This window comes from Pygocentrus nattereri, chromosome 13 (genome assembly GCF_015220715.1).
Source record: "Pygocentrus nattereri isolate fPygNat1 chromosome 13, fPygNat1.pri, whole genome shotgun sequence".
In the NCBI taxonomy this organism is placed as follows: Eukaryota; Metazoa; Chordata; class Actinopteri; order Characiformes; family Serrasalmidae; genus Pygocentrus; species Pygocentrus nattereri.
Window position 1 is genome coordinate 15,674,666 of NC_051223.1, and position 15,466 is coordinate 15,690,131.

Sequence of the window (15,466 nt, forward strand, 5' to 3'; positions counted from 1 at the left end):
GGACTGTATTCTCCATAGTGCCAAAACTGTGTGCAACTGATAAAATAAATGCAGCTCAGATTCTAGAAGGTGACCACCACATGAATGTTATACTACTGAGAGAGATATTAAACTTGAATTAAGAATTGTTCACAGTGGTGAAAGGAACCAGACGATTAAAGCTCCTGCAGAGAAAGCCATGACATGAAGTGGTGATGAATGTGCGGACCTGATGTCTGACATTGTTTTATGATTGTTTTGTGATAATCCTTTGTCCAAAAAATGTTTAAGTACATTAATGATGGTGGGGTACATACAGGGTGTTGTAAGGCAAAATGTTCTCTAAAGAAAACCTGTCCCCCCAGATTTACCACTATTTTAACGTTGTCATTGGTGGTTTTGGATAGAAAATAAAATTGGTATATTTGTGTTGTACAAAATGCACAATTCCTGATATTTTTGGACCAAATTTCCACATTTAAAATCTACAGAGAATATTTGATCTCACATTAAACATGAACTAGCTTCATGTTTTTCAACTTGTGAAAGCCATCAATGCTGAGTGGAAAAACAGTGACTCTTTTTTTCTGTAAGAGGTTGTCTGCAAGTTTGGACACAAGACTTTCAAAGTTTAAAGTATTCAAACATAAAAAATATCTCAAATTAAGTCACCTTATCTACTTGTTTGATGATTTGTTGCTAAGACCATTAGAAGCTTATTGTTTTGCCATTTTGGGCTTGGCAATTTATTTTGCTTGGGAGTGTACAGACCCATCATGATCCTGGGTTTCTATCACCACCACTGTAAACAAATCTATAAGTATTTCAGTAAATTTCTCCATAATAACCCATTTCAACCCACATCTGATCAATGGTTGAGATATAAACAAAGTCTTTCAGAGTTGATTGTTATGAAATGGCTGATAGCAGAAAATTGCACTCTAATTTCTTTACAGTGGTGGTGATATGAATCCATAGTTGTAGTGTTTACAACATTATATACATCATTTTATTTGCAATACAAAATGACCAGTAAACCTCTGGGTGTCTTCTGAGTTTTTATATGTAATGTTAATATTGGCAAATCGGTGGCAAAGTCTCTGCCATAAATTGCCTTTCAGTAAAACAATGTTGCAGCATCAAGTAATGTATTCATAAATAGTTATGTAATAGCTATCTGTGAGGGAGCTTTCAGAGGCATTAAAACACTTTGAATGTCTGATTGCTATCACCATTGTGAATAATTCTGACTGTTTCTGTAACCACTCTGCATGAATTTATTCATCTTGAAATTTGATGATGTAAATGTGGTATTCCTCTTTAATGGGTAGATATTTCATGCTGCTGTAACAAAATGACTCCATACAGGGTTAAACAGCTACTATAAATGACAATCATTTAATTATATAAATGTTATTACTTTTCAGGTTGTGGTGCTGGCCATGTTTTTATCTATTGCTAAAAGAGTCACTGTTCTTGCTATGCTCAAAAGAAAATGTTAGCTCAGTAGGTAAGGTGCAGTATTATCACCTGCCATAGACTCTATTCAGAGTATTATTCCAAATTTCAGTCAGGTGAATTTTGATGACCTTAAGGCACAATTACTTTAAATTTAAACTGAATACCATGGTTGCATTTTAGATGACCACCTCTTTTCTCTTAATTTCTTATATACAGGAATAAGCCAGTGTCCTTCAACCCAAAAACTCAGTAAGTAAACATTGAGATGGGTCAGGCCTCTCTCTGCTGTAAATATGAGGTACATGATGTCAGAAAGCAATGCATAGGAAGACGCCATATTCTGATGCTGTCAGACTGTCAAGGCTTCAGAGCAGTAAAAGACAATGTGAGAATGTTAGGCATTTTCATGACTTGTTTTTGTGGGACTGATGTGCTTTTGAGTACCAAAAATGGTACACAAATTTTATAATTTTCAAATGACAATTTGACAATATGATAATTTCCCGGTCTTTGTTGCCCCTGTCCCAACTTCATTGGAACGTGTTGCATGCATCAAATTCAAAATGAGTGAGTATTTTCAAAAAACATTAAAGTTTTTCCTTTCAAACATTAAATATCTTGTCTTTGTGGTGAATTCAATTCAATATAGGTTGAAAAGGATTTGCAAATCACCGTATTCTGTTTTTATTTATGTTTTACATAATGTCCCAACTTCATTGGAATTGGGGTTGTATATAAAATATATAATAATAAGTAATAATAAAGTAAATAATAAACAGTGAAATAGTGCAGTATTATACTACAGTTTGTTTTATGTATGTGAGCAGTGTAACGCTCTAACAGAAACCCAGACGCTAGCGGATAAGAGGTTAGGCGATTTATTCGTCTACCTAGCAGCCAAGTCAACAAAAAGGGGCAAAATGCTAAAAAGTAGTCCAAGTTCAGCCCAAAAAACCAAATAAGCAATCCAAGTAACCAGCAAAAGTACCAAGTCAACAGACGTAGTAGAAAACACAAGTTCAAACGGTCAAAATCACGAGTAGACAACAAGGAAAAACCGCTCAGTAAGTTCCCGATAGAAAACAATACCTCGCACTGACTGATTGTCAGAGCCAGGCTTTAGTACTCTGCTCTAATAAGGCACAGGTGACATCAATCAAAAGTCTGGAGATTGTGAGCGCAGATAGGTGCACGAGCCTGAGTCTGGAGTCACAGGATCTCCCAGAGTATTCTGGGAGTTGGAGTTCACTTGACGAGCTGAATGCGTGACAAGCAGCATATAAATAAAATGATATATTTCTGACAGTAGCCCTACACTTGTGCAGGCTGACACAATGTGTCAAGCAACCCCACCTACATCAGGATGCAGCTCTGTATTTATTTCTTTACTGAGCTATCATTACTTATCCTTGGCTTTCAAGATATATCAAAATGCAGCTGAATTAAATCAGATTTTCAATAATCTCTCTTTACAGTACAGTATAAGATAAGATAACATAAATTAAGATAAGGCTTCATTGTCATTCGCATCACATGTGGTACATGAGGTGGAATGAAATAGTGTACTCAAGGTCCCAGTTAACTCCCAAAAGTAACAATAAACAATAAAGAGAATGTGCAACGGCAATGTAGCAGCAAATAAATCAAGAGGTTATGCCTTCCTCAAAGCAGCACTATATATTTATTTATTTTTATTTTTATTTGAAAGAGGTAGCTTTCATAATTAGAGAAAAAAAGGAGAAGAAAATTATGCTGTGTGAAATGCTGCTGTTGGTCTGCCTGCAAAGCCTAAATCATTTAAAAATCAAATATGTTAGATTAGATTTCACAGGAGTTTTTTAGACCACCTTAAACATATTCATGTATTAATGTGGCATGTGAAAAAAAAAAAGATGTTTAGGCTCGATATTTATGCCTCAAATACATAATCGACTTTATACAGATGAAGATATGATGACAATAATAGATAATTCACTCACATCTACAGAAGACACAATCCTTATTATGTTCTCTTCAATATGTATTTAATTTCACTCATAATCATCAGATTCATCCCCTCAGGGAAGGGGTCTGAAGCACAAGCCACATTACAAAATGTTGCATGTTGTACATTATCTGCTCAATTACACTTTACCACCAGAGAGGTCTCCAAATTGTAAATTTAAAAGCTAAGTTGAATGTTGGTTGAGTGAGTGGTCATTTCTTTACTTTTGCATTTCCACTCGTTTTTTTTTTTTTTCTAGGCTACTTTTATTTCTACAGGGTTTAGGCTACTCTGCACACTTATGATTGTTAATAGCCTCAGTGTGCTCAGAGGAGTATGCTAAGTGCTCAACCCCACCACAGTGGCGTACCCCACACAGACTGCTCTGCGAGTTGCTTAGCAACCAGACACATTGCCATTGTCCCACTGAGAATAGGACCAGTCCGGACACAGACCTGACACAAATCTCTGCACTGTTGAGCAGGGCTTTGACTGGGTGTGCACTCAGGAGGCTGAACACTCAGAACAGCAGAGAGTGAGTTCAAATAAGTCACAGCTGAGCTGATGCATCTTATATAGAGCTTTTAATAACCTTCATTCTCAGAATATCACAGTCTTGTAAAACTCTATCTGTATGTATGTAAAAATATCTGTCTGCCATTTTACGGGGCTTATCCCTGTCATGTTAACTGCAGAGTTACAGAGTTACTTCTCATCCTTGTTCATCCATGATTATCAGTCATGTTGAGTTTCATTCTGTCCTTGTGGTTCAGCATCTGTACTGCTTTCCACACTGCAGCTTTCCACATTGCAGTCTTGTTGGCCTAACTGAGTAGCACAGCAAAAATTAGAGCAGTTAGGAGAACTTTTGAATAAAGTAAGTTATCTGAACTCAAAAAAGCTGTGAAATCGGTTACCTTAAAAGGTTCCTATCATAAAACTATTTTAAAAAATATTGCTCACTGTTTGAAAAGTGTTTCATCAATTCTACTAAAAAATACTTTAAGTTGTAACAAGCAATTGAGCTGGTTTTATTCAACTAGTTGTGACTCTAGCTAATAAGCAGCCGCTTGGTGCCCCGTGGCCACCAGAGGGCATTCTGGGTTATTGCTGTACATTATGTTGACTAAGATGCTCAATTGAGGGGAAAAGAGCAACTGGCACAGAAAAGGGCACATGCATCTGGAGCCAAAAAAGGGGGAAAAGAAAAAGAGAAGATGAGGAGAAAAACCTTAAAAACAAAGGCATGTTTTGAGATTTTGTGGTGATAACGTTATGCCATTTGTTTTGGCTTGTAGTTGGACAAGAAAAGTGGACCTGGGGTCTGTCTACTGGAGCACTTTCAATGACAGTTTTTTTTTTGTCAGCTTCACAAAATCTAACTAACACAGACATGGTTAACTGGTTTTACAGCAGCAGTTAACAGCTTTCTCTGGTAACCCTTTTAATGGCCAGGACCACCAAGGAGCCCAAAGTTTTATTACACAATTCTATAACCTAAGAATAGCTCAGTTTGCATTGAAGCCCTGTAGTTACTGAATAATTAGCTTTAGTATGTAATACATTTTAAAAGAGATTGTAAACGGTTAATCCAGGATGTGTATGTGTGCACATGAATGCTTGACAATTATGACAAACAGCCAGTCATGTGAAACATGAGGATGAGTTGCCAAAAAAGGAAAAATATATCATATAATAGCTAAATGTGTAGAAAGTAAAACATTTATAATGGTGAAAAGGCAGGGCTTTCATCACTGCCGCCATGGTCAGATAGATCCAAGTTTAAAGTTAGTTTGGTGAGCAAGAAAAATGCATGGTTCACCGAGCTCTGGGTTCAGAAAACTGAGAAGGTTACCTGTAATTAAAACTGTAACTTCTTTTCTTGCAGGAAAAAATTGATTCTTAGATGCATCGCGATGCGGACGTGAACAATTCTGAATCGATTCACAAATGTCAAAATTCGATTTTCTTTCATTTATACTGCAGTGTTGACGGAACGCAAAGAGCGGAAGTGGGTAAGTGCAGCGCACGGACAGTCTGTGGCGGCACATAACAGAAACACTGGATGAGTGAGAAATCTGACTGGCTCCCTCTGCGTTAAAGCCAGGTTAGGTCAGCAGTCACAACTCAAATGTTAAGAAGAGCCATTTTGTCCTTTCAACAAAAATCAGACCACCTTGGGAAACACATTTAATGCCCAGTATGTCTCAGTGTGTATGAATGTCCTAGTATAGGCTAAAAATTATGAATGAAAACACAGACTCACTTTGCTCCGATTTAAGCTTTAGCTCTGCTAGTTACAGCTGCTCTCATCCCGTCTCCGCCAGAAAACTTTTCCTCAGAAGTAAAGCAGCTTATTGTAAAATGTCTCTCATCGTTCGACTGTTACGAGGCTGAAGTCGCTCCTTATTCTCCAGCTTCTTGTTCGAATTTTCCCGTTCCACCTTAAATTCTGACTGAAGCACCAAATGTATATGCGGCACCATTTAAGGTGGAACGGGAAAATTCTAAAGAGAAGCGACTTCTGCTTCACAACTTTTTAGTGTTTGACAGTCTCGTTGTAGATTTAATGTTCCAGGAAACCAAATAAGGTGCTTATAAATGTGAATAAGTCTCTAAATGTTCATTTTAGCTAAATCTCCCTCTGTCTTTTTTCGTAGCTACTGGCCAGGAGAGACTGTGTTGCTAAGTGACCTGCAGTCTCATTGAGAAATGGGGCTTTCGCGCTGTGTTGCAGCAACCCGTCTCGCAGACATTTTACTGACACAGTGACCCCTGACTGTCTACAACGAGACCAAATCCGGAGTTATAAAATCACTAAAGAAAATGGGCAGGACGGCTGTAACATGTGCTGCATGGACATCCATTATCACAGGATCTTATTTCACCGTAACTGTGCATTTTATCACAGATGAGTGGTAGCAGCGTCTAATGTGCTCCAAAAAAAAAAAAAAAAAAAAAAAGCAGTGAATGAGAGCCGTCCAGTTTACTTGCCACATCACTTCTATTTGTTTTACTAATAAAAGACATTGGAAGTAAATTCATTATGGATCATTACAAATACTTTGCTTTAAAAGTACCAAGCCATCACACAGTGAGGAAAAAAAAGATCCTGTATAGAAAAAAAGATGCAGCAATAATCATTTTATAATCACATCTGAATCGTAATCGGATCGAATTGTGAGGTGCCAAGAGATTCCCACCCCTAATATATATATATATATATTATATATATAGAGACACAGATACATATTTATTAGACAACTTATTGATGTCTCTCTCTAAAAATATTTGAGTTTGCACAACAAAATAAATTGTAGTGCCAATTTCCACTAACCTTTCTTGTTTACTCAGCTTCTGTAAATAATTAGCAACACTGACTGATTCTGTCAGCACAAAAAAAAATTAGATTGGCAAACAATGTTGAAAGAATATATATATATATATATATATATATATATATATATATATATATAGGATAATATAGGATATAAAAATTACAGTCCATGTGCTGGGTGTAGACACTGACATGCTACAGGGCTTGAGACATTTGATATTTGTACATTTTAAAGTTTTGAACTTTTTTGCATGATGGACTGAAAAAAAATCTAAGTAAATTTTTATTAAATTGCAAAAAAAGCAAACATCTTTAAAAACACCCTACTCCATTATGTGCAGGTATCAAAAATCAAGCGACCTATCTTTAGCACACAATGAGGGGTTGAAGTAGTATGTGAACATTGTTAACGTTTCAAAGCGGACCATTCACTCCCCACCTCACACAATCCATAACTAGAAACTAAGCTGCAAAAACAACACTTCAACATATTCACATTTATCTACCGTTTCAGCCTACAGCAGTTTATCTCTGCCTCTCTGTGAAGTTAGAAATAATGCTTCAGTGGACATCATTTTGAATATATAGAAAGCGAAGAACACAATCACAGTAAGGGTACACATGCTCTGAAAAACCTGATTACCAGTCCACCTCTCTTCATTGGATTATGCAAGAAACTTAAGTGTGCTGTTCACACTCTTATTCAATAAAAATGGACCTAGCCCAAAATATAATGATTTTTACTGACTGTTTTGGTTCACATTTAAACCCTATAGAAAATATTTGATCTCACATTAAACACAACTAGCGAAGTGGAACAATACTGACTCTGTATAAGTTGTGAACATGTGTGATGTGTTGTTTAGTCTCTGTATTTAAGCTCATTGGATTTAAAATTAAATAATACCTATGACATTCAGGTGCTGTCTTTATTTAGTGGTCACGTGAGTCGCTGGCAGTTTGTCGGAGACGCTAAGCATTTACAGCTGCGGCTGTGAAAGAGCGCACATGCAAAAGAGAAGAAGTCAAGGTGTTGAGTATGTGGGTCACTTCTGCATGGCTGTGGGTCTTTCTCATGACTGGGACAGCTGCTCCCATGTGTGAGGTGACGCCACTCTGAGATGGCATGCGGCACATTTCCAGCCCCTGCTGTGAGGATATGGGGAGGTGTTACCTTACTGATTTACCTTCTGAAAGGCATATGAACCTGTCGCCACACAGTGCTGCTACAGCATGCCATTCTCTATATTAATCTGAAATACGAAATGTGAACTTAGTGCTGACATGTAGGACGGTAGAGGAAGCACACTGTGGTAGATTTTCATCAGGCCTTTTAACACATATCAGTGTTATGCACACAGTGCCCACACAAGATGAACATGGATTTGGAAATCTAATGATTACAAAGGCTATACCTGAATCATATCAACCAGTCGTATCACTGCCTATTTACACAGTATCCTGGGGCAGGAGGCACAAATGTCAAATGTCAATTGGTCATTTTTTAACGGCAGTACAGATGTATCCTTTGCAGCCTTATATATCCTATAATTCTGTGTGTCAACACCAGAATTTGACCCAGAGCCATAACTCGAGAATCTTTAAGCTTTAAATGTGTTCTTCATACTCAGACATCTCAAAAATGTTCTTTAAAGAATCATCCATTTAAAGGTTATTTAGGGAACCACAGGCAGTTCTTCTATGGCCTCCACTTGAGTTTTTTACTTCAAGAGTGTACGTTAAGAGGGATTAGAGCGCACATCTATGTGAACTGCTAGCTGGAAAGGTCACTATGTGTTCAGAATTGTTTTCTAGAAATTAAAATGGTCCTTTACATTTTCTCCATGTTTTCCTGACTTTAAAATAAGTGGAAAACAAAGACAAAGCTAAAGATACAGAATATAAGTTGAATGTAAATGTAACTTATTGTTTAACTAATGCAATTAATTATGTAATCTTTTAAAGTGCCCACATCATAGAAAGCCACACTTTCCTTGCTTTTGGAAATAAAAATGATATTAATACATTTTAAAGGTTTAAAACACTTCCCTTTTCACTCACCAGTCCACACTGTCCATAAATGGAAACCAAGCTGAAATAAAAGTCCTATTTTCGTTCAATGTCATGAAAAAAACAAATTTCATATACCTGCCTATTCAGCCTACAGCAGTTGAATACCATTTCATTTTACATAGTGCTTCAGTCTTGACTGCCTTTTGAATAAAGCACAATACAGGGCAGCCAGTCAGCTGAGCTTATTTACATATTTCAGTTTTAAAGGCACAGTGAAAAAAAAGAACCTGTTTGAGGCAGAAAAAGTTAGAAAATCATCAACATCTTTGTTAACCGCTCAGTCCAGATAGGGTCATGGTAGCAGTTGAGAGAGCAGAGAACCCCAGATGACCCTGTCCCCCGCAACTTCCTCCAGCTCATTCCTGGGAACCCCAAGCCGCTCCCAGGCCAACTTGGAGATATAATCCCCCCAGCGGGTCCTAGGACGACCCCGGGGTCTTGTCCCGGTAGGCTGTGCCTGGTACACCCCCACTGGGAGGCATCCAGGGAGCATCTGGATCAGATGCCCGAACCACCTCAGCTGGCTCATCTCATGGTGGAAGAGTAGCGGCTCTACTCTGAGCTCCACTGGATGACCGAGCTCCTCACCCTATCAAATAGAGTGTAGCCCACCACCCTAAGAATAAAGTCAATTTCCGCTGCTTGTATTCACGATCTCCAAGTCCATAAAACACATGTAGACTGGGTTGGCAAACTCCCATGCTCCCTCAACAATCAGTGAGATGGTGAAAAGCTGGTCCACGTCCAGGATGGAATCTGCATTGTTCCTCCTCAATCTGAGGTTTCAACTATCGGTCAGAGTCTCCTTTCCAGCACCTTGGCATAGACTTTCGCAGGGAGGCTGAGCAGCGTGATACCCCGATAGTTGGCACACACCCTCTGGTCCCCCTTTTTAAAAATAGGGACCACCACCCTGGTTTGCTAGTCCAAGGGTACTATTCCCGAGGTCCATGCAATATTGCAGAGGCATGTTAGCCATGACAGCCCCAGAATATCCAGAGCCTTAAGCATCTCTGGACAAACCTCATCCACCCTTGGTGCTTTGCCACTGAGACAAACTACCTCAGTGACCTCCACCAGGGAAATGGAACTTGACACACCAGAAGCCTCTGGCCCTGACTCCTGTGAGGGAGGCACGTCTTCCGGATTAAGGAGGTCCTCAAAGTGCTCCTTCCACTGACTGATAACATCCTGATTTGAAGTCAGAGTTTCTCCACCCTTGCCAAATACAGCTTGGGTGCAGCCACCCTGACTGCTCCTAAGTCACCGGACAGTTGTTCAGAACCTCCTTGTGGCTGAATGAAAGGCTTTTTTCATGGCCTCACCAAACTCCTCCCATGCCCTGAATTATGCTTCTGCCACTGTTGTGGCTGTCACCTTTTTTGCCTGTCAGTACCAATCTGCTGAATCGGGAGTCCTTCAGGCCAACCAGTCCCTAAAGGCCTCTTTCTTCAGCTTGACGGCCTCCATCATCACTGGTGTCCACCAGGAGGTTCTTGGGTTACTGCCCTGACAGGCACCCACAAGCTTTTGGCCACAGCTATGCCTGGCAGCGTCCACAATGGAGGTTTTGAACAGGGTCCATTCAAACTCCATGTTGCCTACCTCCTCTGGGACATGAGAAAGCTCTCCCAGAGGTGGGAGTTGAAATCGTTCCGAACAGGGACAAGCAAGCAAGCAAGCAAAATTTATTCATATAATGCTTTTTACAACAGGTGTTGTCACAAAGCAGTTTTACAGAACAATCAGTATTACAGAGAGAAGAGAAAAGAAAAGAAAATCCGGGCCTCCGACAGTTGTTCCCAGCACACCCTCACTATTCACTTGGGCCTACCAGGTCTGACCATCAGTCTTCCCTGCCATCTGATCCAATTCACCACCAGATGGTGATCAGTTGACAGCTCAGCACCTCTCTCCACCTGAGTGTCTAGAACATATGATCCCAAATCAGATGAAATGACAACAAAGTTGATCATTGACCTTTGACTCAAGGAGCTCTGGTACCATGTACACTTACAAACATCCTTGTGTTCGAACTTGGTGTCCAATAACCATTCATCATTCGGGTTTAGATCGGGCAGGTCGTTCTTCCCAATCACGCCACTCCAGGTCTCCCAGTCATTGCCAACGTGAGCATTGAAGTCTCAAAGTAAGACTATGGAGTCTGTAGGTGGGACCCTTTCCAGAATCCCGCCCACTTGATCCAACAAGCCTGAATACTCTGACCTGTTGTTTGGTGCACAAGCACAGTCTTCACTCCAGACCTGGGAGACCCTACCAGGAGCATATTGCTCCAGACGACTTAGCTCTGAAGATCCCTAGACCACACAAGCCCTTCCGCCACGACAAGGCCCCCGATCCAGGAAGGAAGTTACATAAACTCTCATTTCATGAGAAATGTTCTCAAAATGATAAATATTAGATATTTCAACTACATTTAAAACGATGTGACTTGCTAAGACGTCACTGTCTGCAGTGTAGTTGGTTGCACCACTCAGGAGCCCAGGAGCCCTCAACTAAAACTGTGTATCCAGGGGCCACATCATTGTCAATTGCCCAGAGATCTAGTGAGTCACTAAATCCAACCCTGTGTATGCATTTAAGTTATTTGTGATTGTCTTTAAAAAAGCATTTATTTCTGATAAGAAAGGGCATGTCACGCATCCAGCAAACTCCAAACGAACTCCATTTCCTAGAACGCAACAGGAGATCATGTGACTGCTCAGCCACAATCAGAGTTGGACTCTGACACAAACTCCATCACCCAGGATTCTATGGGAACTCACATGACCTCTGACTCATGTCTGCTCTCCTAACAGTGCTCACAAACCCCAGAGTTATAACCGGGTTCACCTGTGTAGAATGTCGTGTGACTCATAGAGTTAGTATATAAGCCCGGGCTTTACTTAGGTTAGTTGTGAGGTATTGTTGCTTGTGAACTACTGAGCATTTCATTCTGTCTGGCATTGTTTTGTGTTTTTGACCCCTGCTTTGCTTACCTGTTTACGACTTTGTGCTTCATTCTTTTTTGTACCTTTGCCTGTCTTTTTGGATCCATGTTTTGACTTTTGGCCCGTTTCTCGTTTACGATTTTGTCCCTTTTTGCAATTTGGAGCTTAAACCTCTCTTTTACTGTGATCTGCTTGCATCTGAATTCTGTTGCCTTGTCACAGGGCAATTGTAGGATTTTGCTATTAGAAAATTTTAGATCAGAACTTTTAATTATTCAGGAATCTATTTTTTCCTGCCTGTTATTATTCTTAGAAATGCTGGAGACTTAGGAAATGTAATTAAATATGTAATAACATTAACATTAAAAATAACTCAACACACAGCCATTACTGTCTAAATAGCTGGCAACACAAGTGAATACACCTCACAGTGAACATGTCGAAATTGTGCTCAAAGTGTCAATATTATGACCACCATTATCATCTAGCACTAATCCTCTTGGGCATGCAATTCACCAGAGGTCCATGGGGTGCTACTGGAATCCTCTCCCTCTCGTTTATTGTACATAAAACTACACAAATGTTTTTAACTTTATTTCCCAGGGTATATTTTGGTTTATCCATCTGAATTTACATGACCAAATCATATGGCAATTTATTCAGTAACTATGTGAAATAAATGTAAATTTTCGTTTAATTTATTTATGTATTTTTTTAAAAGAACCCATCAAATTAACAAAAATGTGTTTTATGATCATCCACATAGATGCTCTTTGTATTATTTTCTAAAAATAATTTTTACAGAGTTAATCACTGAAGAGACGCCATCTGTTTATAGTTTATAGCCCAGATTTGTGGAAAAATGGGTCGACTTTCAGTAGACAAAAAATTGTGTTCAGCTTCTTTTATTATAAAGGTTTAAAATTACCCATATATTTGACTGGAAAGAAAACATGTACAGCTCTCATATGATATGACGAAGTGCGTTTTGGAACCACCGGTCGTCTCAAGGAGTTAAGGGATAATTGAGCTCAGCGTTCCACTACTGAGAAGAGCTGTGTTGATTCTCAATGGCACACATAAAACCTTTTTAATACAATTTGTCTGTCTGTCCTCAATCTATATGACTCACCTTTGTAAAATTCAGTTCCTTGTCTTCGTCAGAAAATAAATCAAAGGAGTGGTGCTCCATCAGTGTTACTAGCCCGTCACACCTAAAACAGTGACAAAACATTAGCTCTCCTGCTTTTACTCACATATGCTTAGAAGTCACAAAATAAAGTATGAAAAAAGTGTCTGTGAAACAGCAAATAAAAAAAGAAGCATTTCCTCTGTTCACTTGTGTGTATATTTGCCTGGGTTATTTGGCAGTGGTGGGGGTGATGCAGACAGATTTCCATTTCAGGTCGCCTTTGTTCATAATGGAAATGTTAGTGTCACTTTACTCTGAGTGCTCTTTTGTAGATGATTAATAAACTCTTAACAAAGTATCAGTAGCACATCAACAACATATCAGTGACATAGCAGTAGTGCAGCATCTGAATATATTGAGGCAAATATCTTGAAGATGTACTTTAAATACATTACATTAAGTAGGTGTATTGTTGATATGTTACATGAAGAGGACTTAATATGTTATTTCCATTAACCTAATCCTAACTCTTACCTTAAGCTAAAACCTAATCTGAATCTTGGGCCTGATCTAAACCCTAACCTTGACCTTAACCCAAAACCTAATTCATAATCTTGGGCCTAGTCCTAACCTTAACTTTGACCTCAACCCAAGACCTAATCCTAACCCTTACCTTGGCCCTAATCCTAGCCATACCTGTAACCCAAAACCTAATCCAGTTAAACTCCAGTTACAGAATGGGGTCAGCAGCATATCTATAACAGCTTGTTGAGGATATTGAGATGTCTGTAATATACCTGTTACATGCTCAGTGACCTCTCAGGTGAACATCTGCACATAGGAACTCAGACACTCGAAATAAAGTTGAAAAACAACTGAATTTAAATTTATTTAGACTATGAATAAATTTTATTCACCCATTTAATTAAAAGTCTCTTTATAATCTACTAAATGTTAATATTTTAGTGAGAGTCTGTTGAGTGTTTATTTAAGCTCAAAAGGAAGACTCAAAATAAAGTATCACTGAAATGTTTGCATGTTTTTCTTGCTTGACAGTCATATTCAGATTCACAGTCACTCTTGCATACAGAGTGAGTGCGGCTGGTGTAGAGAGGGCACAGAGCGCTGGTATGTGTGGTATGTTTATTAATGAGGTAACTGCTAAGAAGTGCTCTGAGCTGCTGAGCTGACCCTTTCCTAGCCCAAAAGCACAGGTGACATTCCTAATATACATGACTATGGGCATAAACAAAGTTATGTACACTGACAGTGCGCTTTTGTGTGTTTGTATACATACATACATATATATATATATATATATATATATATATATATATATATATATATATATATATATATATATGCACAGATCATTACATATATAGTTCTTGCAAATATCTATTGTCTTAACACTTAAATGTTTAGTGTCGTTAGTCTTTTGGTCTCCAGGACTATATGTTAAAATGTCTGTGACTTCTGTGATGTTTTACTATATTATAGATATACATTCCCTCAAATGTAAGCTGACAATCAATATTAGTCATTCAGTTCATTTCAAATCCAGTGTTTCAGTATCCAGCCAAAACAACATAAACAAGTTACTGTCCAATTACTTCAGTTCCGTTCAGAGTGCTTTATTAATCCCAAAAAGGGCAATTCATTTGCAGCTTTCCCCATCCATATACACAACTATACATATACATACACATACATACATGAAAATGTACATACATACACATACATACATACACACAAATACATACAAACATAAAGAAATGAATAAAATGACTATGACTCTAAAAATGCATACTTAATGATTCTATTACATCCAGACTTATTTCAAACTGTTACAGCACTAGGTTATAGATGGTATTACCTTCTAAACAGTTATAGCTGTCCTTACCTTAGCAACTGCAGGACCAGCAATATGCTCCTTCTGTGATAAGCTGTGAGCAGTGATGGTCTTTTGCCTTGAAAATTGCTCAAGGTCTGTAATGTGGTTCACCCACTATGGAAACACCAAAGCCACTTATGGTGATGTCCTTGCTTCTGTGTGTCAAATTCTCTCCCACCCACTATTTCTTTGAGGCAGCACTTTTTTATCCTCAACACAAGCTGTGTGGAGCTTAAACTTGCTGCTCCCCATTTGTCATAAAAAGCTGTCAAAGGCAAGTGTGACCAGCTGCAGTGATCAGTAACTTCCTTTTTCTCCACTCTCTCTCTCTCTCTCTCTCTCTCTCTCTATATATATATATATATATATATATATATATATATATATACTGCTCAAAAAAATAAAGGGAACACTCAAATAGCACTTCCTAGATCTGAATGAATGAAATATTAATATTCTCATTGAATACTTTGTTCTGTACAAAGTTGAATGTGCTGACAACAAAATCACACAAAAATCATCAATGGAAATCAAATTTATTAACCAATGGAGGCCTGGATTTGGAGTCACACACAAAATTAAAGTGGAAAAACACACTACAGGCTGATCCAACTTTGATGTGATATCCTTAAAACAAGTCAAAATGAGGCTCAGT

At 38.5% G+C, this 15,466-nt stretch overlaps 1 protein-coding gene across 1 annotated transcript in view; it reads right to left on the minus strand.

Moving 5' to 3' along the window:
* ankrd1b (ankyrin repeat domain 1b (cardiac muscle)) overlaps positions 1–15,072 on the minus strand; it is a 23,069-nt gene extending 7,997 nt beyond the window's left edge. Inside the window, exons 1-2 of the mRNA XM_017681936.2 lie at positions 14,821–15,072; positions 12,918–12,999 (exon numbers count right to left, since the gene is read on the minus strand). Coding sequence (XP_017537425.1) covers positions 12,918–12,977 — 60 coding nt within the window. The 5' untranslated portion in view covers positions 12,978–12,999; positions 14,821–15,072. The remainder of the gene's footprint in view (positions 1–12,917; positions 13,000–14,820) is intronic.
* Positions 15,073–15,466: the final 394 nt, after the last annotated feature.